Source organism: Candoia aspera, chromosome 12, assembly GCF_035149785.1.
Source record: "Candoia aspera isolate rCanAsp1 chromosome 12, rCanAsp1.hap2, whole genome shotgun sequence".
Taxonomy (NCBI): Eukaryota; Metazoa; Chordata; class Lepidosauria; order Squamata; family Boidae; genus Candoia; species Candoia aspera.
Window position 1 is genome coordinate 12,461,703 of NC_086164.1, and position 26,498 is coordinate 12,488,200.

At 41.0% G+C, this 26,498-nt stretch overlaps 1 protein-coding gene across 1 annotated transcript in view; it reads right to left on the reverse strand.

Annotated features, from left to right (window-relative positions):
- DACH2 (dachshund family transcription factor 2) overlaps positions 1-26,498 on the reverse strand; it is a 286,703-nt gene that overhangs the window by 91,667 nt on the left and 168,538 nt on the right. Inside the window, exon 3 of the mRNA XM_063313700.1 lies at positions 6,426-6,551. Within this exon, the coding sequence (XP_063169770.1) occupies positions 6,426-6,551 (126 nt within the window). The remainder of the gene's footprint in view (positions 1-6,425; positions 6,552-26,498) is intronic.

The following is a 26,498-nucleotide window of genomic DNA, read 5'->3' on the forward strand; positions in this document are numbered from 1 at the left end:
ATTTGATCACGCCTGTCTAGTTCTGGACACAGCCGATGCACCAGAGTGACTTAAGGCTCTGTCCACTTGAAATGCTAATTCAGGTTAAGTATGCCAGGCAAACATACTAATCTGCACAAATCATCCCTTTACTATCTCAGAAAGGAATTAGACTTATCTCAAACAGACTGCTCTAAACTAAGTCCCTTTGGTCAAACTCTTGGCCTTTGCTGAAATGCTGGAAAGGGACAATGACAATGGAGGTGGGGAGAGATGGTGGGCAGAGGCTGGCATTCAGGAAGTGCCTTTTTGGCATGATGCTGAAGGTTAACCTGACATTGACATCACTAGCCCAACACACACACTGAAAGAGAGAGATCACCAGAGGGCATATTTCCCATGTCCCCTCAGAGTGGTCACTGTTGGAAGGACCTTTGTCAACAAGGGGACTTCCAAGCCCATCACCAGCTTTGCCACCAGAGCTGAAGGGCAGAAGAAGTCAATACATCCCCCCCTCTCTACTGACACTAGCATCAGCTGGAACACTGTGGGACCCTGGTCCAAAAGGCGAGAGTGGTATTGTATATATGCAATCATTTATATCCTGCTCATCTCTTGAATGAGTAGGATCAAAGTGGCTAACAGTTATGCCCTTTCCTGGATTGAGATGCCTTCCGAACAGTCACTCATGCCCTGGTCATCTCCCATATAGACTATTGCAATGCGCTCTACATGGGGCTACCCTTGAAGAGTATCCAGAAGCTTCAGCTGGTCCAGAATGTGGCCACATGGGCAGTTATTGGTGCCCCAAGATCAGCACATGTGACACCACTGCTGCGCGAGCTGCACTGGGTGCCAGTTTGCTTCCGGATCCAATTCAAGGTGTTGGTTATGACCTTTAAAGCCCTACATGGCATGGGGCCAAGTTACCTGAGGGACCGTTTCATCCCCATAACATCGACACATCCCACCCGGTCATGAAGAGAGGGCATGCTACGGACCCAGCCGGTAAGGGAATTCCACTTGGGGTCCAGGAGGTGAGCCTTCTCAGCAGTTGCCCCCGCCCTTTGGAACATCTTGCCCCCAGAAGTGAGGCAGGCCCCCTCACTCCTGGCCTTCTGGAAGAACGTGAAGACCTGGTTCTGCTGCCTCTCCTGGGGTGGGAGGAGCAACAGTTCTTCTTGCGGGTGGCTGGCACCGTAGATCTCTCCCCAGCAAATAAGATCTTTGGTCCTTGGATTTTGTATCTATTTTATTCTTATTTATTGGTTTGTTTATACTGTAATTCATATTTTTATGGTTTTAATTGTTGATTTTACTGTAAACCGCCCAGAGTCCCCCTTTTTGGGGGAGATGGGCGGTAATAGAAATTTGAAAAATAAATACATAAATAAACAAACAGTTATTAAAATCAGTATAAAGTGGCATAACAAAATACATTTCAAAGGAGGAGGAGCCTATAGTAAAGCAGGTAGATGCAACAAGTAAAAAAAAAGGACGTTAGATAAGAGTCAGGATCCCAGTGGAATAAATGCTTTCCTAAATATGAAGATCTTATGAAGGGAGGGTTGCACTCAAGCATCCAGAAATACAAAATTTCACATTTTAGGGCAACCAAGAATGCCTTCTGTCTTGCTCCTATCAATTGTACTTCTGCCCTACCTGGGACCAAAGAAGGATTTCTTCATCCAAGTTTAGGTGTGGGTAGTTTAGAATGCAACAGAGTTGCGAAAATTGCCCCCCAAAGGAAAAGGGAGACCAATTTCCACAGATGTCAGAAATGCAGTTCTTAAAATGCCCACCTAGCCTTTCACATCTGGCATAACTCCCAGAATATATATTACTGAACCACAATTCCCTGTTGATCCATATTGAAATAAATCTCCTCTTCCCTATACCAGCGATGCGATTAAAGAAGGAAAACAAAGGTGGCGTTTGTCTGTACACATGTGCTGCTCTGCTTTACTGTCAGGAAAAATAAATCAGGAAACTGGCAGAAGCTTTTGGAAGGAAATCATAGAAATACCTACCAGCGAATGCACACCTCTGTTTCTTGGGTCTGGTCATTAACTTACAACCAAAGAATAGCATGAACAACCTGCTTTTTAGAATGAAAGACCAACCTCTTCTGGCTGAAGAACCTAAAAGAGTTCCCGCTGCAAAGTGAGGGAGAATTGCTGACCATGTAATCACTAACTATTCATGGATGGTGCTGAACACGAAAGGTTACAGAAGGGGTGCCTGCCTACGCCTCTTCAACTCTGAACCCCGTTTCCCCCGCTTCTGCTAACTCGGCAATCATACCGCTGACAGATTTCGAGGTTTTTCTAAATAATGCATAGGATTTTCTTTTAACGTGTCAGTGCAGAAGTATCAATCCTGCCCTCATGTCATTTGTGATGCTGATTTTTCTTGACAGCATTCCATTAAACCAATGAGTTCCTCCCCTCCTGATGCTCCTTTAAATATTCCTCTGAGTGATGTATTTGTGGTTTTTTAAACAGATTGTGAAGGATGTTTGCATTTACGTGGGGGAAAAAAACTGCGTGGCAGGTACAGAGTGGGAGGTGGGGAAAACAGAGAGAGAGAGAGAAGCAAAACAACAGAAAAGAGGTTTCTCCATGCGGTGCACCAAGGTTATGTTTAATCTCAGTTTGTCTCAGGATTCAAGAATGACCTCTGGACTCCTAAAGAAAGGTTTCTGAAATGTTTAGGATGCATGACTTTGTGTGTGATTCAGAGAAGGGGTGGAATGTGTTTTACAGGTACTGGTTTGCAGGATCATGGAAAAAAGAAGAAAAGCACCTTCAGGCTCAAAGATAGGCCAGAAGTCTATCATTTAGTTTATCATTTATATTAAATGATTTATATAAAATCATGGGTAGGCCTGTATAGATGCATTAACAGCGTTCCTAAACTAAAAATAATGAAACTTACCTCTGGAACATGAAGTTGCCCGAATTTGAAATAATGTTTGAAATAAATCACAGTCTCCCAGGGAACCCCTAGTGACCTCTCGCAGAACCCGAGGGTGCCACGGAACCCTGGTTGAGGAACCCTGCTGTAGCAAATTCAAGAGGAAGAGAAGGCCTTCTTTCTCCTTATTTTTTTTATAAGTAAACAGGCAGCTTCAAACTCTTTGTAATTCTGCACTGAAGTGTGTACATGTGAGTGGGTGTGTGCATGTGTAACAGTATATCTTCAAAAGAATAGCAAACTTGATTGCCGTAAACCCGTATTTCTGATTTGACAGCTACAGTTATAACCATTCAAGCGCCTATTTGCCCCCGATTCTCAATAGCCATAACCTTTCGTGATTAATTATAAAGTTCCAGGAGCAATAGCACACAGACTAATTTCCTAAAACAATAAAAAGACAGAATTTCTCATTTGGAACTAAATGAAACACGAACAGGTTGTTATTCATGCTGAAATCAAGATGCAGAGTCATGTTGCAACCATTAGAGAAGCTATTAAACACAACCTCGAATCAAAGAAACTGTAGGTCTGTCTCCTTAAAATAAAATGTTTGCCTCGGTAAATGTGGCTTACTGCCTGTGTGTGTGTGTGTGTGTGTGCATACGCGTGCACGGGCCCACACACTGTCCTGCTGATTTCAGAGGAAGTCACTTTCAAAATCCAATCTTCTTTTATTTTTGTTCTATACCACCATTTGTTTTATTTTTTAGCACTTATGTAGACTTAAGGGTCAAACACCCTGACGTGACATGCCCCCTTAAAAATCTTTGGTGAAAGTTTGTGCACCAACTCAGGTTTATTATAAGTGTTTCAAAGAACTTTCTAGGCTTTGGAAACTGCAGGAAGGAAGGCACAGGGATCACACAAGTCAGGGGATACGAATGGAGAAGGACTGTAGTTCCATGATGGAACGTTTTCTGGGCTGACCGAAGATCCTGTATACCCTAGCATGTCTCCATAAAAGGATCTCCAATAATGAGTCCAAAAATCCAGAAAACTGCAAGTCAGAACAGACTGAGATTCAGGGGTAGGCATCATTAGCCTCTTCACTTTCTGGAAGGTCAAGGAGGCCAATGGGTGATGACACCAGAAGGAGAATGTTCTCCAGAACATTCTTTTCCTGAAACGGTGAGTTGTGCCCATCCTTATTTCAGAACGGTTTGTTTGTTTGTTTACTAGATTCTGAGGCTCCCATTCTCCCAAAAGACTTACAGTATTTAAAAGAACACATAATGATCCATGATGAACTCAAGCCGTAGAAGGAGTTGCAACAACTGATTTCCAAAAAGTAAAACTAGACTTAAATGTACTGCATGAACTTTTAAGAAGCAAACATACTAGGAACTAGATGTGGTCACTTTCAAATTGGGATATGCTGATATAGTGTGTTAGCGTTTGGGGTTTAGCATTTTTGTGTTTGTGTGAGCGCCTCTGAGTCAATGTTGACTCCTGGTGACTACCTGGATAAGTCCCTGCAGTTTCCTTGGCAGGATTTTGGAAGCGGTTTGCCATTGCCTCCTTCCTAGGGCTGAGAGAGAGGGACTGGCCCAGGATCACCCAGCTGGCTTCGTACCTACGGTGGTACTAGAACTCCCGGTCTCCCGGTTTCTAGCCTGATGCCTTAACCACTACACCAGACTGGCTCTATTTTAGCTTATTTAATATTTACTATTTAGTGTATGTGGAATATAATGATTTAGTGTATTTACTGGTTACTGTAGCTAGTGCTGCAGACACACCCATTTCTTCACTGCCTGCCCACATGCAGTCACCCATACATGCCAAAATATGTTCTCCATCCCTACAAAAGATGAGCATATATTTGCCTGAGCACAAGGAAAGCAGCTTATAGTATTTTTACACTCGCCAGAAAGATTCTTTCTGCATATAGATTCCTCCCGCCCAGCTCTGCAGCACCAACGCTGAGCTTACAGTCCACATAGTGAGGTTTCCAAGCATCACAGTGAGCTAAACTAATGTCATTTTCAGCAGCATCTAAACAGGCAAATGCAGCATGTTACTTGGCTTCTATTCACCTGGTCCTCGTCATAATGGCGCAGCAATTCAGGTTAAATTTGCTGAACTGCCTCAGAGTTTACTAAACAGTTTTCTTCTTTTTCTTCTAAAGAGGCATTTGGTTTTCAACCACAATTTTTCATGATGCTTTAGAATCTCATGGGGTTTCTGAACTCATTTTATTGTGGCAAAACGAAAAAAAGGTGCTGGGGGTCGTTCCCTGTTAGGCAGGGGTATCCATAGGATGTGGTCAAAACAACCAAAATGCTGGGTGTTTTTCAGGTGCATTGTGCCATGGTGACTGCCGCCTTGACTGTTTTGATCACATCCTTCAGACATCTCTGCTCTTATGCGTTATTCCGCAGCCTCAATGGTTATCTTTCTTGTGATCTAACCCACTCCCCCAGGGGAGAAGTTCTTTTGTTATTATCTGTAATAAGTTTTAAAGGCAACAATGGCAATTTATCAGGAACAAAGGTGAAATCAAGCTTGTATCTTGGCCATTTGATTGCAAACCAGCTCCATTTCTAAACTGCCTTTTCAGCTGCTAGAAACAAGAACTGTAGTACAGTATAGTGACACACTAAAACAGAACAGGAGAGTCACACACTCCCTTAAGTCACCTTAAACATCTCACACTCTAGCTTTTCACATCCCAATAACAGTATTTTGGGCTCTTTCTCAGGGGTTTAAAGGCCTTCTTCTCCCATTCCCACCCTTATCTATCCTCCCAATCCAAAAACAAACAAAATGCCCCCCCCCCAATTATTGCTCTCAACCTTGTCAGTCATATCACCGTGTCACCACCTGTCCTCTGAAGTCTTCCAGAAGGTCAGGAAATGAAATTGTATCCCCCAGTCCTTAAGAAGTTACCCATACTGGTCTTAGAGAGTGGTCATAAGAACCATTGGGATGATCAATGCTTTCAAACTTCTGAAAGGCACCGCATGCATGCAAATTATGATTATTTTGTATATGGTGAATGCAGTTATCTACACATTCTTTCCTTCTGGCTGAGCATTCCCATTGCCATTTTCCAAAATCAAAAGGCATGATTAACATTTCTAAAAAAAGAAAAAAGACAAAAAAAACTTGTGAGCATAACAAAAGCTGTTTCCAAAAAGAAAAAAAAAAAGTGGGGCTGGACAGGGGATCTCCTTTGTATATAGACTTTTCCTGCCAATTACAGATGGTTTCTGAACCCCTTATAATGGCTTTTTAAAGGGGGGGAAAAAGATAGCACCATTCATGTTGCACTAAGACAATAATGGAAAGGCAAAGTGTCATCTTCCACTTTGCATTCCCGCAGCTGCTCTGTCTGTGATACTCTCTTGATTTCAAATAAAATGACTATTCTAGGGGTGCATATTATCCAAAATAGCAACAAAATGAAAATTTAAAAAACTCTTTTTGTATCTAACACAACAATTCACAGTTGAGACTTGCTTTACCTGCATTAGAATTCAGCTCTTCATTCTCCGATTCTGTCCCATTCTGACTCCCACTTCCATGGAGGCTATTCATGGCCATAAGCTTTATCTTCTGCAACTTCATTGCTTCAGCCATGGCAGTGAGGCCTGGTTGGAGAGACAGGCGTGGGGAGAGAGAAAGAGAATATTAACCATACAGATGCTAGATTCCAAGTATTACTAACTATTGACCTTCTAGTTTTGACTGAACTTCAAGTCGCATGTAACTACACCATTAGTCATGCTGGGAACTGAAGTCCATCATTATTTAGAAGGCCATGGCTATGTTCTGCCATTCCAACTTCTCTATGATGGTTGCAAAGCCTTCCAGGCCTCCTCTTCCCTACCCCTACTCTCAGTCCCACAATGAGTTAAAGTTGTCTTTAGGACTTGTGTGGAGAACAGATAATACTTTAGACCATACTTATGCAGAGATATTGACAGTTCCAAAGAGTTCACAATTTCTGCACAAGTATGACCTAAAGTATGACCTAAAGTTCCCCACACAAGTCCTAAAGGCAACCCAACTAAACAAATGAATCAAAAACATCATACTAGTTCATTGGTTTATTGTAATGGTCTGTGGGAATGACCTTGGGAGACAGGAGGGAGAGCTGCTGATGGGCAACCAGCATGTAAAAGATGTCTCAGCCCACAAAAGGAGGGAGGGCATGGCAAACATTTCAGAAGGGACCCTTCCTTGTTTTCCGGAAAGTAAAAGGAGAGGAGGGGAGAAGTACTCTGAGTCTTGCAAGATTGATGTTAGCCCTGCAAAGTAGTCCAGACAAGAAGCACAATCAAGAGTAGTAGCTCTGTCTTTATTGTTAGGTTACATTAACAGAATCTTAATAATATATTTTAATATATTTTAATATATACAGTATATATTTTAATGTATGTGTATGTATGTATGTGTATATACTGTATACTGTGTGTGTGTATATATATTAATATATTATATTTTTCCTAGTTTTTGCCAACTGATTTCACCTAATTTAATGTGACTGTGTGTGTCTTTTTCTCTAATATGTGTACTTCTAATGCACATTTGGGAAGATCCCAAAAATGGTAAATGTTGGCATGATTGTGAACCCAGCTTCGTTATATTTTCTGGATCTGCAAATTGGGTTTTTTTTAACCTCAAAATGTGAACAAAACCAAATTCTCATCCATTCTGAACTGGGAGACCATTCCCCAGTCTACGCTACATAATAGAAAAAGTTGCTTCCTTTCTACTTTCTGTAAGAGCTAGTTATAACTTTTAAGCTTAAATATCACATACATATACATAGTGAAATTTTGCATTTTCACAAGAACCAACCCCAGGAGTTTTCAAAAACAGTAACTGAAAAGAGAGTCTGCAGATTAATATACGCTATCTACTATTAATTAATCAAATTAATAAGTGGAAATTAAAACTAATATCAGTTCAATAATTGCACATTAATAAGATTATTCCAAACAAATGCATAAAGCAAATAACTCAATGGATGGATTATTAATGATATTAATGATTGAACAGATGGATATTAAAGAGATAGCAGATGCTACTTAGAACTGATGGAATTTGTTTAAAACAGTCTTTGAACAACTGGTAAATTATATATTCTCCCATTGGAAGATAACCCAAATTAATTATTTCCCATAAACAGCTATTTCTAAATAGCCAATATGAAGACCTTGCCTTACAATCTCTATCTCCATTAGATGCCAAGGCTGTTCCATGTTTGGGGACCCAGCACTAGTAGAATGGAAGACAGGAAAAAAAAAGTGGGGGGAGTAAAGATGCCTTTGGGTTGAGTTCATCTCCTGGTGAGTACAGTGGATAGAAGCATTCAGGTTTCCGGGGACAGCTGTATAAAAGTGATTTGCTGTTAACTTTGTCCAGGTGATTCTCAACTGTCTATCTACCATACAGATGGAGATTATCCTAGACAAGATATTTGTTCACTCTAATTACACAGACCCAGGCTTCAAAAAGACGAAGCATAGAGAAAACATGGCTTTCACCCTGATCATCCTTTCTAACCTCTCCCAAATGCTTTGAAACATTCCCTCTAGCCTTTTAGGAAATTCTATCATTTTTCACTCTTTTTGTTTTTAGACCCCTGGGCACATGGAAGCAGTGGGGTGAATGACCTCCATGTGTGTGTGCCTTCAAGTGAATGCCTGATGACTAAGTGGACAAATCCATGCATTTTTGGCAACGTCTGCAGAAGTGATTTGTCACTGCCTCCTTCCTAGGGCTGAACAAGAGGGGCTGGCTCAAAGTCACCCAGGTGGCTTCATGCCTAGGAACTACAACTCCTGGTCTCCCAGTTCCTAGCCTGGTCTCTTTTGCCACTACACCAAACTGACTCTCAGATGACCTGCATACACCTACCAGTTTCTAGTAGTGTCCTTTGAGTCAACGCAAAGCCACAAACCATTCTGGCAAATAAAAATGGCCCTGGAGACTGGCACTTCATGGTACAGTGTGCCAACTTCCCTTTTACAAAAATGTTAGGGAGCCAGATGAGTACTAAAGGAGATTTTTGGGAGTGCATGGGTGCACAGTTGAGGATGTGAGCTTTAAAGATTTAACTAGCATTCTGTACTGAAATCTACTTTGCTATTGCTTTAAGGGTTCTTCTTTTACCTGTGAAAGAGACCTCAGTTTTCCTACTTTAGCCTCAGGCAAAATACAAAATTCTTTTTAATTTCTCCCAGTGCTGTTTTGGAGTTGATGTTTCCTGTAGCCTCTTTTTACCTCATTCTGAATTCTTCATGGCCAACCCTAGCCAACTCATAGAAGCAGTTTCTACCTTAGGGAATTAATGGAAGTCCTGGAAGCTAAAGAGGCTGCAGAGCACTGGAGAAATGAGAGCATAAAGAAAGATATGACATTCATATAGATCTTTTGGCTACTAAGTGCCATACTCCATCTGTGAAAAGGTCTCCTTTGAATTGTAATGAACAAAAAGTATCATCAAAACCGAGTGAGAACTGGTAGAAAAAAAAATAGAAATGTTCTGGACACACATCTTTTTCTCTCTCATTCAAAAAGAGTGGGGGAGGATTTGGTGCCAATGGAAACCCCCCCCCCCAATCTATGCAACTGCACAGAGAAGCCAATGTGATTATTCACAAATGTGTATCTGAGGAGCAAAAGATTAAAAACTTCTGCCTACAGAGCAGGTGCAACAAAAAGTCAACTCTCAACCACAGGAGAACACAGAAAAAAAAAGTTGGGAATTTTTATTTTATTTATTTATCAAACAAATTTATATGGCCCACCAATTCACACAAGGTGACTCCAGGCGGCTTGCAGAATTAAAATCCACAATACAAAAACCCATCAGCCCCCCTGCGACAGCCACAAACACAATCAAATCAGCCACTTGATCGTCTCTGTATCAACCTGGTTGGTATCTATTTATATCTATGCTATCTATTTTTGAAAGTAATATGTAGTTTGGCCATCTGATAATTCAAGGATATATCCTGATATGAGATATGTTCACAAGTATTCCCCAACAAAGGCAAAAGGGTTCACCATCAACTGGTCACAAAGTGTTCAACACAGCTGCACAACATCTGTAGGGGTAGCTCTGCAAAGATCTTTGCACCTGTAGTATGCAAAGATGGCAACCAAAACCAATGACATCAGAAGGCTACTGTAGAGGGAGCTTTGACATGCACAGCATACCTTTTGCACACCAGGAGGAGAACCCAAGAACCCAAGAGTGTTCTTGCACTAAAGCTATTTTCTTCCCCCATTCCGTAATTGGTTAGACACAGCCCCCATCACTTTGCATTAGACTGAAAGCATTTCTGTCCAAACTGCAAATGAGTAAATTAACAAAAGAGGAGCTATGAGTAATCAAATCTGGAAGTATGCATTTAATTAAAATTGAATGCCAAGACAGAGCATTGTCGTACAGTTCTTCATATTAAAACAAAACATTAAATTAAATTAACAGACAACAATTTGCAATGAGCAGCATTCAAAAGCCAAACAAAAAAAGGAGGGGGGGCTTACAAAAGTATAACCAGTTTGGCTCCATTATTGTTTCAACTCTAAATGTGTCCATTGCTGTGTCAGTAGCAGTTGTGTGCATTGATGGCATTTGAACCTGCTTGGGGGGTGGGGTCAAGCATGATGTTTCCAATGGAGGGACAACGAAGCATGAAATGCTAATGTGTGACATCGTATTGAGAAGAGGAGTGGGAAAGGATAGTTCCAATTAATACCCCATATTTTGGAAGACTTTGACAGCAAGCTCTGGTGATGGTTTTGTAGGGGGATTTCAGTCAAGCTTAGGTTCAAGTGTCCCCTGCCCACCCTGTGAAGCCATATACTGTACTGCTGGATTTAACTCTAGTTTCTGCTAAAGAAAGGTGAACCTGGAGGCCACACTCTTCCAGACCACGCTACAAACCAGGAAGCTCCCAATTCACCATTGTGCCACGAATTCACTCTAATGGGCCTTCTCCCTAAAGATAAACCATCTGCCCCGCCTCCCAAAACTGTTTCAGAAAGATCTGAAGATCTGAAAAACAGAATACAAATAATGTCAACTTGCAGCTCCAAGACTTCCTACAACGATCAAGATTTTGTCTATGTATGCACGTGTTTTTTGCATTCCCAGATTCAGCAGGATGTATTAAAGCTTTAGTAGGACTATTAAGCTATATTAAAAGGATGGGAATTCTTTCTTAATTTAAAAGGGATTAAGCTATTGCATCTGGGTCACACAGCCTTTGATCTGGTCACAGTGATTCACAGCATGCTAGACGATCAACACCCGCCCAGTGCAACTCTTACACTGGGAAGATTGCTGATGAAGTGAGCTGTAGTTCATGCAAGCTTATGTGTTTTAATAAAATGTGTTAGTCAGAAAAGCTGCTGCCAGACTCCTGATTCTTGGCTACCACAGACTAACACAACTCTCCTCCTACAATGTTCAGAGAAAGAGAGTTAGTTCAGCTTTCCTCCTACTCTGGAGGAAAAGGATAACCTAGCCATAAACAGTGACTTTGAGCAATCTTCCCCAGCAAGGACGTTCTCCAGAGTTTATTTTATATTTTATTTATAATATTTCTATACTGCTTCTGTCCAAGAGACTCTAAGCAGATAGGTACAATTCCATGAACTTCCCAGGCAACATGGCCAGCACTGTCATGAGTACTGATGGTGAGCAGGAGGGAGCCCCTATCCAGGGGGAAAAACACATGCGTAGTTTAGAAGCTTTGAATCTCCCTTCGAAGAAACTCAGAGCAGACCTGCCTTGATTTCTGGGTTTTATCCTTGAGGGTTTTCCCACAGCCTTTCAGTTTAGCAGGATTTTCTGTCTAGTAGAGTAGAACAATAAACACTAGAGACACAAGCAACCATCTCAGCATGGTTCTTTGCTCCAAGATAGGACAAGCGCTAGGAATTCTGGGGGCTGAAAGACTCCTACAGGACAGAGAATGCCAGCTGTAACCATCTTTCCCCTTTGAGGAAAAAAGGTAAGAAAGAGGGCACTTGGGTAAATAAAGCCCAGGGCCCATCAGCCTGATGAAACTTTGAAGACCAACCCTCAAAAAGAGGATAATTCATCTCCTCTTTTGCTTGCAATTGTCTCTTACTCTCTCTGATCTAGTTCACACATGCTCAGATAATTGTTTATCTACAATTCATTGGAGAAGTGACAATGAGATGGATTTGTACAACTCAGGGAACCACCAGATACATTTTGTAACACCCCATTGCTGGTTCAACCCGATTGGGTAAGGCAGCATCAAACCTTATGGCTTACTGGACTGAATGAATCAAACTTATTTCTTTTCCTCTCTTGTGCATGTGCGCACCCATGTCTATATCAAGGCACAGGTGAAACCTGTAATATTTCAGAAATTCAATCCAGGGTCAGCTGGTACTTGGGGCCAAGTATATGAACACATTAAAATGAGGAAGAACGAGTTAGTGAGTTTTCTATATCAATTCAGACTGCAAGCAAGGCCTCCCGTTATTTACTTTTTTTTGCTGCAGGTCCAGCCTGATGTGCTAGGGTATTTTTATTTCCAGAAAGGTGGACTTTTAAAAACAGTGCTTTAAAAATAGAATGCTTTTCACTCGTTACCTGCTCAAGTTTCTACCAATTCATTCTGGAAGCCTAAGATGGCAGCTCAAATTTCAGGACCTTGGACAGAACAGAGAGAAAATACACAATACAATACTATTTCTGCAATGAGAGGAAGTATATCAAGATGTCAGGGTGGTGCCACCTGTTTCAGGCCCTACAATCTTCAAAAGACAGGCAGACAGACACCTTTGAACCTGCAGAAAGTGACCATTTGTTCCTAACTGCATATTTTGGAAACTAACCCCTTGCTGCTGTATCAAAAATTGAATTAGCAGAATTATTATATTAAAATAATACATGAGAAGTCTGAAGACCAACCTCACATTCCAAAAAAATATCTTTTGTTAAAAGAAGCAACAAAATCAAGAACTAAAAAGGAGAGGATGGGTCAGATTGTATTCACACACACACACACACACACACCTCCTTTCTTCTCAGAGGCCTGTTTATAATGGTTGATTGATTTCATGACATCTTCCATTCCTTTTAGAGGCTCAGGGAATGATTTGTCAGGATTGTAAACTTAATACTTTTAGTGAGCTCCACTCCAGCTACCTTTATTTTATTCCACAGAGTTGACCATCTGACCCGTTGGATGTTTAGGATCACTAGGATGAAATGTAAAAATTCAAAGGGGAAGAAAAAACAAGGGGAAAATAGAGGAGGAGGGATTGGAGGGAAACCAACCTAACAGAAAACCTCTCAAACCACCTGGTATTGTATAATATTTTCTGTATATTTTGTTGGGTGCTGTCCTTTTCTGGTTTGGCCATATCATACATGTTAGTTTGGGAAACTGTATTACATTGAAGTCATGGTTGCAATTTTTTTGCATGTCTAAGAAATCCTCATGAATATGAATGAAATCCAATGAATCCCAGAGTGCACTGGAGTTAAGACAGCCAATAAATATGAATGAATGAATGATGGAATGACCTGAGCAGCCTAAAGCAGCCTATCCCATTCAAGTCTGTTTAACCAGATATCTAGCCATGGCTAGGTCTGCTGGGAATTATTGAAGTCCAACACTTATGAAGAGCACCAGTTTGGGAACAGCTGGGGAAAGAGTTAGTTTTAATGCTGGGGAAGGCAGGCTTGCTTTCTCTCGATCCCACCTATTTTGCAAGATGGTTGGGAGGACCAAAGAACATGCTTTGAACTTTTTATGGCATGCATCCCTTCAGGAGTTGTGTTTAGCTTCCACTCTTTCCATCTGTCAGCCCTTCCAGGTAAACCAGACAGGAAACCTGACTAGATGAACTAATTCTACTTTATTGTAAGGCTACATTAACAGAATCTTGCAAGTCTGAAAGTACAAATCTCCTGCCTTCCCTGTTTATTGCTTGAGAGGTCAGACCGTTACCCCCTCCCAGACTCCCTTTCATCTGATTGTTCTCTAGGAAGCATCTCTTCCCTCTGTTCTCCAAGGTTGCCCTCACATTCCACCACACCCTCTCTAGGAAAGTGGTCAATACTTCCATCTTTCTCTAGATATTATGTGTTTATACTGTTAACTGTTTAGTATATTTTATTTTGGACTGTTAGCTGCCTTGAAAGGGAGAAAACCAAAGTATAAAAATATGCTAATGATGGTGGTGGTGGTGATGATGATATGGTTGACTGCAAATCCACAATAAAACATTAATGCTGCTGCTGCTGCTGCTTTTAAAAAATTTCAAATTTCAAATTCAGGTGAAGGTCTGAAGAAGAGTTAGAGATGTTCCTCTTGAAATCAGCCTTCTTGAAACTGCCCTTTTACAAGCTGAGTCTTACTAAGCTGAATGCAACCAATATTGTGGCCTGATAAAAAATCCTGATACATTGAACCCCCAGTTTGCTTCCATCCAATGATGCTGAGAATCTTAGGGCTAGAGCAGTGTTTCTCAACCTTAGCAACTTCAAGATGGATGGACGTCAACTTCCAGAGTTCCCCAGCCAGCCATGCTGGCTGGGGAACTCTGGGAGTTGAAGTCCGCAAAGCTTGAAGTTGCCAAGGTTGAGAAACACTGCTCTAGAGGATCAAATGAAGCACAGGCACTAGGATTCTGTCTAACGTTGGCCCTCAAGGTCAAAGCACACACTGAAGAATCAGCAGCCCTTCTTAAATTGTGAGTCAGACCCCCCTCCCCATCCACATCTTGCTCTTGTCTAGTGTTTCTCCATGGGTAAACCATCTCCTGCCTGTAGTCTACAAAGAGACAGAGAAAGATTGCTCCAAAGGAACAAAGAGATCTGGCTTCTGTTATATTCTCAGTTCAGTGAAGCATAAGGCAGATTGTATGTCATTTTCCTACTTCTAGGAAATGCTCAAAATAGCTAAGAATCAACTTCAGACAGAACAAATTAAAACCAAAGCAAAGAAAACTTAAATAACCAAAGCTTTCCTGCCACTAATACTCCTCCCCCCACCACCCACCCACTCCCCCCACAGGGGCACATTTAGATAATTCCATATTTCAAATTAATGGTTTTACAGGGCATGGGGCTTCTTTAGATCAAAGGTGATCAACTTCGAGCTCAAACTGCAAGAAGCCTGTGAAAGCTTTGGAAAGTTGAGATTAAACTGTAATGACCATGTAAAAAGTGGGGCAGCTATTAATCCATGAATGGAAAGCGAGCACTGGCCACTCTTTCTGTTCTTTTCTTCCTCCCTTTTCAAAACTGAGTTATGTTTAATCCTATTAAGGGTTATATCTGGTGATAGCCTACGTCAGGGTTTCTCAACCAGGTCATAGAGATCATTTGCTGATCTCTACGGTTCCACGAGACGTCGCTAGGGGTTTCCTGGGAGGTCATGACTTATTTTTAAAATTATTTCAAATTTGGGCAACTTCCCATTAAAGAGCTAAATTTCATTCTTTATTTTTAGTTTAAGAACACTGTTAGTGCATATCTACAGACCCACCCATGAAATGAGTATCATAATTTTGTAACTTCTGGCCTATATTTGAGCCTGAATGTGCAGGGGCTCCTCGAGGCCTGAAAAATATTTCAAGGGTTCCTCCAGGGTCAAAAGTTTGAGAAAGGCTGGTCTATGTTCTTCCTCTCTACCTTGATGCCAAGGCAAGATGTGCAGCAGTGGTCTGCCAATGCCTTCTTCCTAGGTCTGAGAACGACTGGCCCAAAGTCATCCAGTCTAAGGTAGGCCTGGAACTCACAGTCTCCTGGTTTCTAGCCTGGTGCCTTAAGTACTACACCAAACTTGCTCTCAGGTAAGTTTACTGTTAGAGAAAATTAGAGACCTTGGATTGTGTCGCAGGTGTGTGCTGAGCTTTGCATTGTGCTGCCTTGTGCAGGAGGCAGCCTAGTGGCCAATTCAAATGGGTGTGTATCTCTGTGTGTACACACTATTGTAGGTACATTACCCAGATAATCAAGGAGCTTTCACTGAGCTTATGTCTGTTAGGTAAGCTGTAAAAAAATAGTGCTAAAACTGTTCTTCCATTGTTTCCATTATTTTACTGTTAGAAAATACAAAATCTTCCCCTTGGCCAATTTTTCTGACGGTTGGGAGGTAAACAGCAATCAGCAAGATTACCATATCACTTGTGGCCCTGAGAGCTTTTCATAGAAAAGGAGACGAAGAGATTTGATTTGAGTTCTTATGGTTTCCTATGGCTAGAATACTAGAAAGATTTCGTATGCTGATCTCTAGCAAATCCTCAAGGCTTTCTGAGTTTCATCCCATCAACTAACACTAACTTGAAATCATTCAAAAGAAATATAGTTCCTATTCATTGCACACCCCAGTTGATAGTTCTACTTATTCTGCACATGTCAGACTCCATGCAGTTCAGGATTGATAGGAATCTTAGCCCCAACTATTTGGTGGCCTCCAAACTGAAGGAATCTTCTACAGAAACATTGAAACCTGACCCCAGAACTCATAATTTACTAGCCAACCCTCCTTTTTCCTAATTAAGGACCAGCAAACTTTGAGCAATGAAAGAGGAACTGTATCACAATTGAGCAGTTACCTGTTATCAAATTACAAAGCAGATTTTTTTTTCCTAATCAAAGGACCAAACAGGGAGGGAACTGACCAGCTAACAGGTTTCCAATGACCGGAGGGGAAAAATTCTTGTTCCACTTAACAGCCTCTGAAGAACGCTTCCTTTTTAATCTTGTCTTAATCACAAAAAATCATTGTCCTGTTTAACTAGAATTCTATCACATCTGTTGCAGAATCCTATTTACTTAGATGCTGCTGGAACGTCTAACACAGTAGCCTGATTGTCTTTGGAAGGAAATTTCTTGAGATTGACTTTTTCCCTTTATTTTTTTTTTCTGAAAAGGAGGGGGGAAAGGCAAGAAAAAGGAGAGGGAGAGAGATCAAAAAGCTAACTTTAATAGAGGTTTGACTAAGGTCAGGCTCCTAGTAAATGGAACGCTGGAGATGAAAGCAACCAAATATATTTGGCTTTTGATCTCAGCGAAATCCATTTGGCATTGTTTAGCTTTTCTATAATGCTTCAATTTGTGAGTGATATCATGGTCAAAATGAACTGCCTTCTATTTTGATGGTTTGGGGTGTTTTGTTTTGTTTTTGTTTTAAATTAATAGCTTTTGTAAAACTTTAACATCAACCACAGGAAAAAGTTTAGGAAACAAAATGAGCAAACACAGCCAGGAGATGTGAAAATTATTGCGGTCAGCTATCTTTATAGGATACCAACCGCATCCTGGGTTGCATCTAGAGTTCGCGTTGTTCATTATCGCAGAAATAATCTGAAAAGAATTTTGGATTAATAGCCCTACATCTACCGTTTGGGAGAAAAGACACTCCGCTGGAGCAGCTGCAGAAGTGTAACCGATTTGTTCACCAAAGTTCAATCACTTTGGGGAAAAAGAGATGCTTTTGCATTCCTAAATATATATGATTATATTTTACATAGAACGTAAATTTACATGCTGCATAAAGGGAATTAAAGGTGAAAACAAAATTCATTTTTTTGTTTTCACTTCCCACAATTCACTTCCCACAATCATTTTAAAAAACTGCACTTCAATGCAACGTACAACTGCTTGGAAGGGCTAGAGAAAAATAGATTTTATCAATATTATTTTCTCTGTTTCTTGCGGAAATAATTCCATTTTAAATGCTTGCATTGTTGTTACCAAACTGATTTATCACTGAAAAAAATCATGCCCTTGCACAGGCAAAGGTTTTTTTTAAAAAGCTTTAAAAAAATCCAGTCGTGTCAGTTTCTCAGAGACTGCCTGGACAAGTCTCTGCCGTTTCCTTGGCAAGGTTTTTTGGAAGTGGTTTGCCATTGCTTCCTTCTGAGGGCTGAGAGAAAGCAACTGGCCCAAGGTCACCCAGCTGGCTTTGTGCCTAAGGCAGGACTAGAACTCCCGGTCTCCCGGTTTCTAGCCTGGTGCCTTAACCACTACACCAACCTGGCGCTCTCTCTCTCTCTCTCTCTCTCTCTCTCTCAAAAAAAGCGATATTACTAGGACATTAAACGTCACATCCAAATGTGGCTTGAAGATACACATACATGCAGATATACGTGTGTCTGTGTGTATGTGAATTAACAGCTTAGAACAATTTTAAAACAGCATAATAGACAAAGAAGTTAAAGTAATCCTACCTCTGCAGTGGGACTAAATTAAGGCATACTTCCTATATTTTAATAAATGTTGTGGTGCTTGGCACAATGCTACTGCATACTAAACATTTCTTCTGGTAGTCAGCAGGAACTCATGGAATCAAGGTTTCTCACTGCAAATGATTCCCCATGTGAAGAAAACATGCTCCCTGCGCCAAAGCAACTTGCTGCTTTTAAGGTGAAAGCAATTGCTTTGTACACATAAAGGAGATTGCTGTGCACTGCCTGTCTCCTCTCCACTGCTGAGGTGGTGCTATCGAAGGACAAGCCCACACATTCTACACACAGACGTACACAGACATATCCTGAGACAGAGGCTTGATTCCCTGCTACAGGTAAGTTCCTGAAACCTGCCGGAGGGTGGCAAAATCTGAAAGTTGTAGGTAACAGACCACCTTGCCTCTGAAGGTGCCAGCTACAGCGGCCGGTAAAACGTCAGGAAACCTGTGGTCTAGACCACGGTCACTAAACCCTGAAGCTCATCACTGTCCAACACAACCTTTCTCAACCTTGTGACCCTGGAGGAACCCTTGAAATATTTTCCAGGCCTCGGGGAACTCCTGCACATTCAGGCTCAAATACAGGCCGGAAGTTACAACATTATTGCATTTGTTTCATGGGTAGCCTGTATATAGGCATTCACAGTGTTCTTAAGCTAAAAATGAAGAATGAAACTTACCTCTTTATTGTGAAGTTGCCTGAATTTGAAATATTTTTTTAAATAAATCGTGATCTCCCAGGGAACCCCTGTTGACCTCTCGGGGAACCCTGGCGCTCCATGGAACCCTGGTTGAGAAACCCCGGTCCAACTGATACTGGCTGTAAAAGCCTACCCCAGTATGTTGTAGATAAAGAGTTACTGCATTTGGTACATACCTGGCATTTTAGATTTCCTGTATAAAGCTTTCATGCAAATCATCTTTGGTTTCCCCTAGGGACATACAGATTTCCAAGAGCTGGATTTACCAGCCTGGATTCCTCCAAGTGTGCTCACCTACCATCCCCATGACTGCTAACCCTCTACTTCAGTGGGAGGGGTCAGGGAGCCATAACCAAGCCACCACAGAACCTAGATTGGGGAAGCAGCTCTACAGGCTGTGAAAACACTCTTGTCACTGAAATCTTACAGTCTTTTGCCTCCTCTACAGCCTGCCCTGATGCAGCTGTGAAAACAGTCAAGGAAAGGTGCAAGCTTAGCATTTTTACCTCCTAACGTACAGGAACACGATATGGAAATATGCAAAACAATGTTTTATGAATTAGGTTATTAGTATGAAAATGGAAGGGCATTCCCCATCTGCTGGAACAGGCCATGTGACTGATTTATGCCGTGGAGGCTGAATTATTGATACAAATGCTTATATATTATATTTTATATGGGGTATCATGGGATAGGACCATCTGGCACAGAGACATCAACATGCGCACCTTTGACTGAATAAACATAGCAACCGGATACCACTGCAGATCACACTGAGGTGGGCTTTGTTATGGAGTAACTGCTGTTGCTTGCTGAAGTTTTCTAAGCATCCTGCACATAGACACGCCCATTCAGACACAAAAGCTGACAAAGCAGGGCACTTGCTTAAGATAGGCTAATAAGTGCTAGAGATTTTCAGGAAAGGATGTGTTCCTGGCTGCTGTTCTTGGGGGATCAAAGGGCTCCTTCCTGAAATGGAAGGAAGGGATGGGTGAAACAACCATGCCCCCAAAGTTGGAAGCTGCAAGCCATGCACAGGAGGACTTCTATTAACCTGGAGAAAGCTCACTCACAAAGGCTACTCCAGATGAGGACCCTAATGCACCATTTTGCATTAACGGCCTCTGATGGAGGTCCTACATGCGAATGCAGAGTTTCTTCACAGCTGTTTGTGTGTTGCCCAAAGGGTGGAAAAACTACATTTAATAGGATCTTTTTTCAACCAGGCATTTAATGAACTCCCCCTTTTCTTACATTTACTATTTAATAACAACTATGTTGAGAACAACACTTCCAAATGCTTTTGTGTTGTCAGCTTTCACTTGGGTGATCCTGTTCTAATAAGACAATAGGAATGGAAAAAGGTTTATAAAAATATCTGCTTACAATTAAGAGCAAACAATGGACAAAGGGCCTCAGTTACTACAAAACAGCAACCTGTATTATTGGTACTATTGTTCCCCTTACAGTCAAGAGCAAGTATTGGGGGGTTTCTGAGATTCTTGCCCAGTTAGAACTTCAGGAACATCTAGATTACCTTGAATGGCATTGAAAAAGCTAAGGAGGGATGGACCTGGACGAAACTACCATAAAACTCAAGACCATAGGCCAGATTGGGAAGTAAACACACACACATACACAAACACACACACACTCCTGGAAGAAGGCAATCAGTACTTCTGTGCTGCTGTCAAGAAAACATGGCCATGCCCATGTTTGTCACAGGAGCTGAATCAAAGGTGACCTTACTTTCAGCAATTCTGCTGGGCTGAAAGTAAGCAGTCATTAGTGGTGATCCTAGCTCATGGGGAGTTATATCCTTGACTGCCACTGTTTCTGTCCCAGCATGGCCTTACAAAGCTATCACGAAGTCTCTTCTGCAATTATGTCTCAGAAACAACTTTCCCCCCCACTATCAACATTTTGTTCCATCAGTGTCTCTTCTACTGGTGTTTCCTCCAGGAAGTGACCCAGGGTATTTTTTAAAAAAAATACATTTTAATCTTTTTTTCCCCAAGCAATTACTTTTTCTCCTTATATATCTTGTTTTGCTTTTTTAAAAGTACCCCCTGCTCACGTTTTATGTATTTATTTTCAGAAACTGGCTTGGGATGAGGCAAAACAGACATCTTCCTTTAAATGAATCTCTTTTGACATCCAGGGCTGCTGGTCTAAGCACAGTAGTCTAAGTATAGAAGACCTGAATCGGTATAATGCAAGTACCCTTTTTATTGGCTAGATGAGAGTTTGAATTCTATTTAGAAAACAAAAAATAAAATCACACATAGCTATGATCTTGCAACTTACTTGGGAATAAACTGGAGAACTAAAATAAAAGATGCATTTATCTATCTGTCTAATAGGTTCAAGACAGTATTAGAGACCCTGCCACTTTATTCACACAACAGCTCTATAAAACAAGCTAGGGTTATACATCACGGCTAGTCCAGTTTATTTATTTTATTTATTAATTTTTGCCACCGCCCATCTCCCCACAAAGGAGTTACCCAGAGACTGGGCTCATACAACTTACTTACTTACTTACTTACCTACTTACTTACTTACTTATTTATTATTCAGATTTCTATTACTGCCCATCTCCCCCAAAAGAGGGGGACTCGGAGGTTTCACAGTAAAATTACAATCCTTTTCTACTCAGTTAAAACCTAGTAACTGTATTGGCCCAACCTGCGAAGCTGGTTAATTTTAACCTTGCCTAAGTTGGGGGTGGGTGGGTGGGTGGCAGGCTCAGTGCCTTGTGTGAAACCCATAGAACAAATTAACTCATTACCCAGTGTGTTGTGTGAATGTAGTTAGTGAGTTTCGTGTCTTCCTAGAACCCTGAACATGGTTCCTACAGATTTAATCTGACACACTTCACTGGTTCTTGAGGATATTTGCCATGGAAGGCATATTCCCACATGCCTCTGAATATAGGAAAGAAAAGCTAGAAACCTGGCCTCACAGAAGTGAAAAAACATTCTGACATATCCCCTCTCCAAACCCTGGATTCTGAAAGTACAGTTAATTCTTTCTTCTCCTTTTTCCTCTGAATTTGATATATTTGCAAGTTTGCAGCAAAGCATATTATTAAGTGCTCATTTTAATATACACTAAAAATATTGAAGTCTGTTAATGCTGATTAAAGTATTTTTTTTCTTTCAGAATGCAGCATTTTAAATTGTCAGCTTTAACTGTGGATGTGGCCTTTTTACATATTCACATTTTCATAGCCGGCCCAGGACATTTTGAAGGCAAGAAATGGTAAAAATCAAAGGAAGTATGACCCTGTGCCTAAGGACATCCAAAAGATTCCGTAGAAAGGAAGTCTGAACTGTTTAAGGGACAGGGAAAAAAAAATGTGTCCATTTGGTAAGGGGGTAAATAAAATCTTAGAGAAAGTCTGAAAAGAGAACACATTTATTCATTATTTAGTTCATCACTTGAAAGCATGGAATATTTTTATTCTCACTATGCAAAGAAAGAACCCTGGAGAGAATGAAATGCAATCATTTGCAGTATAAACATACTTTCCAGCTTCTCTTTCCACATCTGCCTTGCACCTGTGTGTGCAAATTTTAAGGAATACACCATCTTGATACTACAGAGCCCTCAGCAAACTAACTAACTAACTAACCAAATAAATAAAACCACCCACCAGCCAGACGGAGAAGTCAACTTCACCATTGATTAGTAATACGTGCAGATGTGAGATTATTTGCAAAGGTCATATAAGCAATTGTAAGACCTCAGAAGGGAAGAAAGAGACTTGAAATGGAATTAATGCAAATACTCCTTGGACTTGGATGCTGTATTTAGTCTACTGAACGATCTCTGCAAATATCGATTGCCAAGTTAAACTGGACGATAAGGAGGAAACATAGCTGGACTTTCTTTTTTCATTACCTTGAGACGGTTTGCTAATCAAATTGATAATGCCTGTTAATAGATAATTTTAAAACATGTTCTGCATGGTTTTGACCGATGCATAGTTTGAACAAAACAGATATGGGGCTGCTTTAAAATTTAATTGTATTCTTTTACAAATGCCTACCTCTTAATTAACACCCGTTAGCCCAGATTGGGTGCACTACCTTTAAATGGTGCACTGTGGGCTACATTCTCAAAAGGAATGGGTCAGACCAAGGCGAAAAATTACATCTGATTTACGTTTAATTAAAATTAAATATAGTTCATATGATTTGCCTCCAGTCATGTATTTAATTATATCCCGGCTACCAAGTTCAATGCTACAAAATGTTAACAACTTTTGGAGAACTTTCAGGCCAAACTATGTTTCAATCAAAGCTTTCAGGAGCTAAATGTGGCCCATACATCTAGATCTTGGCTCTGCTCAAGAACTAGATGTAAATGTAAAGGTAAAGGTTTCCCTTGACATTAAGTCCAGCCATGTCCGACTCTAGGGGGCGGCGCTCATCTCCGTTTCAAAGCCGAAGAGCCGGCGTTTGTCCGAAGACACTTCCTCCGTGGTCATGTGGCCGGCATGACTACACGGAACACCGCTACCTGCCCGCCGAAGCGGTACCTATTAATCGACTCACATCTGCATGTTTTCGAACTGCTAGGTTGGCAGGAGCTGGGACTAGCAACGGGAGCTCACCCCGTCACGCGGATTCGAACCGCCGACCTTCCAATCGGCAAGCTCAGCAGCTCAGCAGTTTAACCCACAGCACCACCGCGTCCCTCTAGATGTAAAGAAAAGTAATAATTTTACAGGCCCCTCTCCTGCCTCCATTAGTAAAAAAAAGCACAATGAATGTAGTCTGTAAAAACCCTCTCTCTAGGAATGATGCTAAGGCCATCTTCACATTTAACTCCACCTAGCTTTGTTAGACACTGTATAAGACATCACTGCAGAAGAGACATATTGCCCAAGAGATAAAGTTACGGAAGCATTCTGAAAAAGCACACGTCGACTTGTCAAGATGTATATACATCCTGGCATTCCTCCTGTAGCCCTTTCAATGCAGCTGATATCAAAGCAGGCACTGAGGCAAAGCTTCACTCCTTCCCCATCCAATGAAAGAAGAAGAAGTGAAGAGGTGTAGAGTTTGGTTCTACTGCACCACATCCCAATTCTCCATATACAGCAAAGTAATTTCATCATATGGGACTTCTATTGAAAACAGACTACAAGATACACCTCTTTGGTAATTTCACTTCGAACTTTATTTTCCATAATGTTAAAAGCCATTCAACATCAAACCGGAGCCCTAATGACTTGCCAAACTATGTTTCAATCAAAGCCATTGTTTAATTTATAAGCCATCTTCTCAGCCAGGGCATTTGAAAGCAATTAGCAGTTTCTTTTAATCTATGTATTTTTTTTTAAGTTAGAAAGCCAATTATTTAATTGAAAATTTATATGAGAGGGAACAAAAATTGTTCCCAGGTTCCAGGGTGTTTTTTAAATTTATTTATTTTATGATGATTATTATTACTTTACAGACCTGATGTCAGAAACTTTCAAAGGTGTTCACGTGGGAGACAGGATAATTTGCAGTGGAAAACCTTGACTGTTACTAATCAAGATGTTCTGTAGTTCGAGGAGGAGGAGGAGGAGGAGGAGAATATGGACAACTTCATTTCTCCTGCTTTATCTGCTCACGTTGTATCCTGTGTTGCTGAAAACACTGTAAAACTGAAGTCTTCTTGGGTTAGAATGTTTTTTTTTAATCGAACTATGATAAACAAACAGTATCAAGTAACTAAATAATATATGTTTCGGACAGTCACTCATGCCCTTGTTATCTCCCACATAGACTATTGCAAGGCGCTCTACATGGGGCTACCCTTGAAGAGTATCCAGAGGCTTTAGCTGGTCCAGAATGCAGCTGCGCAGGCTGTTTTTGGTGGCCCTACAAGGGTGCATGTAACACCTTTGCTGCGCGAGCTGCATTGGGTACCAGTCTGCTTCCGGGTCCAATTCAAGGTGTTGGTTATCACCTTTAAAGCCCTACACAGCATGGGGCCAGGTTACCTGAGGGACCGCCTCTTCCCCATAACATCAGCCCGTCCCACCCAATCATGCAGAGAGGGCATGCTGCGGACCCCGTCTGCAAGAGAATTCCATCTGGCGGGGTCCAGGAAACGGGCCTTCTTTGCAGGAGCTCCCACCCTGTGGAACACGCTGCCCCCAGAGGTGAGGTTGTCCCCATCACTCCTGACCTTCCGGAGGAACCTGAAGACCTGGCTTTGCTGCCTTGCCTGGGGCAGAGAGGGGAGTAGTTCTGCATGGAGATGGCTGGTATCTTAGACCACTCCTCCCATGTATGGACTGTATCGGATTCTTTTGCCACTTGGATTTTATTCATATTATTTTTACTCTTATTTTTATATTTATTTATTAGGAGTAATGATATATTTATATATTGTATTTATATTGTATGTTCATTATTTTAATTGACTATTTTATTGTAAACCGCTAAGAGTTCCTCCGATGGGAGGAGATGGGCGGGGGATAAATTTAATAAATAAATAAAATATGTTTAATTCTTGGGTTAGAATGTTGACTATCAAATGTCCGCTTATTGGTACGAAGGAGAAATATCTAGAATCTGGACTATAAAAAGCTTCCCCCCCTACACACACTTTTTTTAAGCAGGAGAGGGAATATTTAAATATGATAGTTCATTTTCATTCCTACAGACTGAACAATATTCATTTTTTTACGCAGAGACATTCCAAACCAGTATCTGTGAATTGGAAATAAAACAGTGAGTGGTACAAACTTTCTCAGCCTTCCAGATGTGTATTGTATGTCAGTTTCTGGAATGATTGAAGGCTGGCTGGGATTTTTGGAAGTGATGGTTCCAAAACAGAGGATACCCTAGATTCCAGAAAGCAGGAATGAACAAACACTTAAAAGAGGCGCAGGAAATATTTATGGGTTTGGGGCACTTCTCCTTAAATTGCCAAAATCTCATAAGGTCTCACCAAAGACTGCCAAAATGTCATAGACTTCAGTTTCCTTTGTGAGTTCTCAAATCAACTGGATTTCAGCAATGGGGATTATGGAACCTCCTGGAATTCTGCTAGGTATCCTGGAGCCCACAGGGAAATTCCTGACTCTCTGAAATGTTACACAGAAGCAGGAAACACTTTGTCCTTTTAAAAATGTTTAGTCTTATTCTTTTGACATATTTTATATTGCTTTTTTAAAACTGTCTGAACACTGTACACAGAACAAAGTTCTTAGGTGGTTTATAAATAGTAATAACTACTAAAGTACTACTAAAGTAGTTGTTTGTGAATCAGCCAAGATTTAATTCAAATTAACAATTTGATGAGTTGAGTTAAATCCTTAACACAAGGGAATGTATCTTCTGAGCCTCTGGGGGTGACTTAATTCCATAATATGATGGCTGCTACAGAGAATGTCTGTGGCCCTAACCAAGTTCCATGAACCTCACAAAGGGAAGGGATTTTCAGCAGGTTGTCACAAAACATCTGAATTGGACAGGTGGAGCTAATTGTGGCAAGGCAGTGCCCGATTAGATTTGACACATCAAATCAATTCGACAATTCAATTCAAAGGTTCATTTCGAAGGGGTAATTTAAGTTACCTTACAATTAAATAGTGCCACATGTCACTTTTTCCCCTGCAGAGACA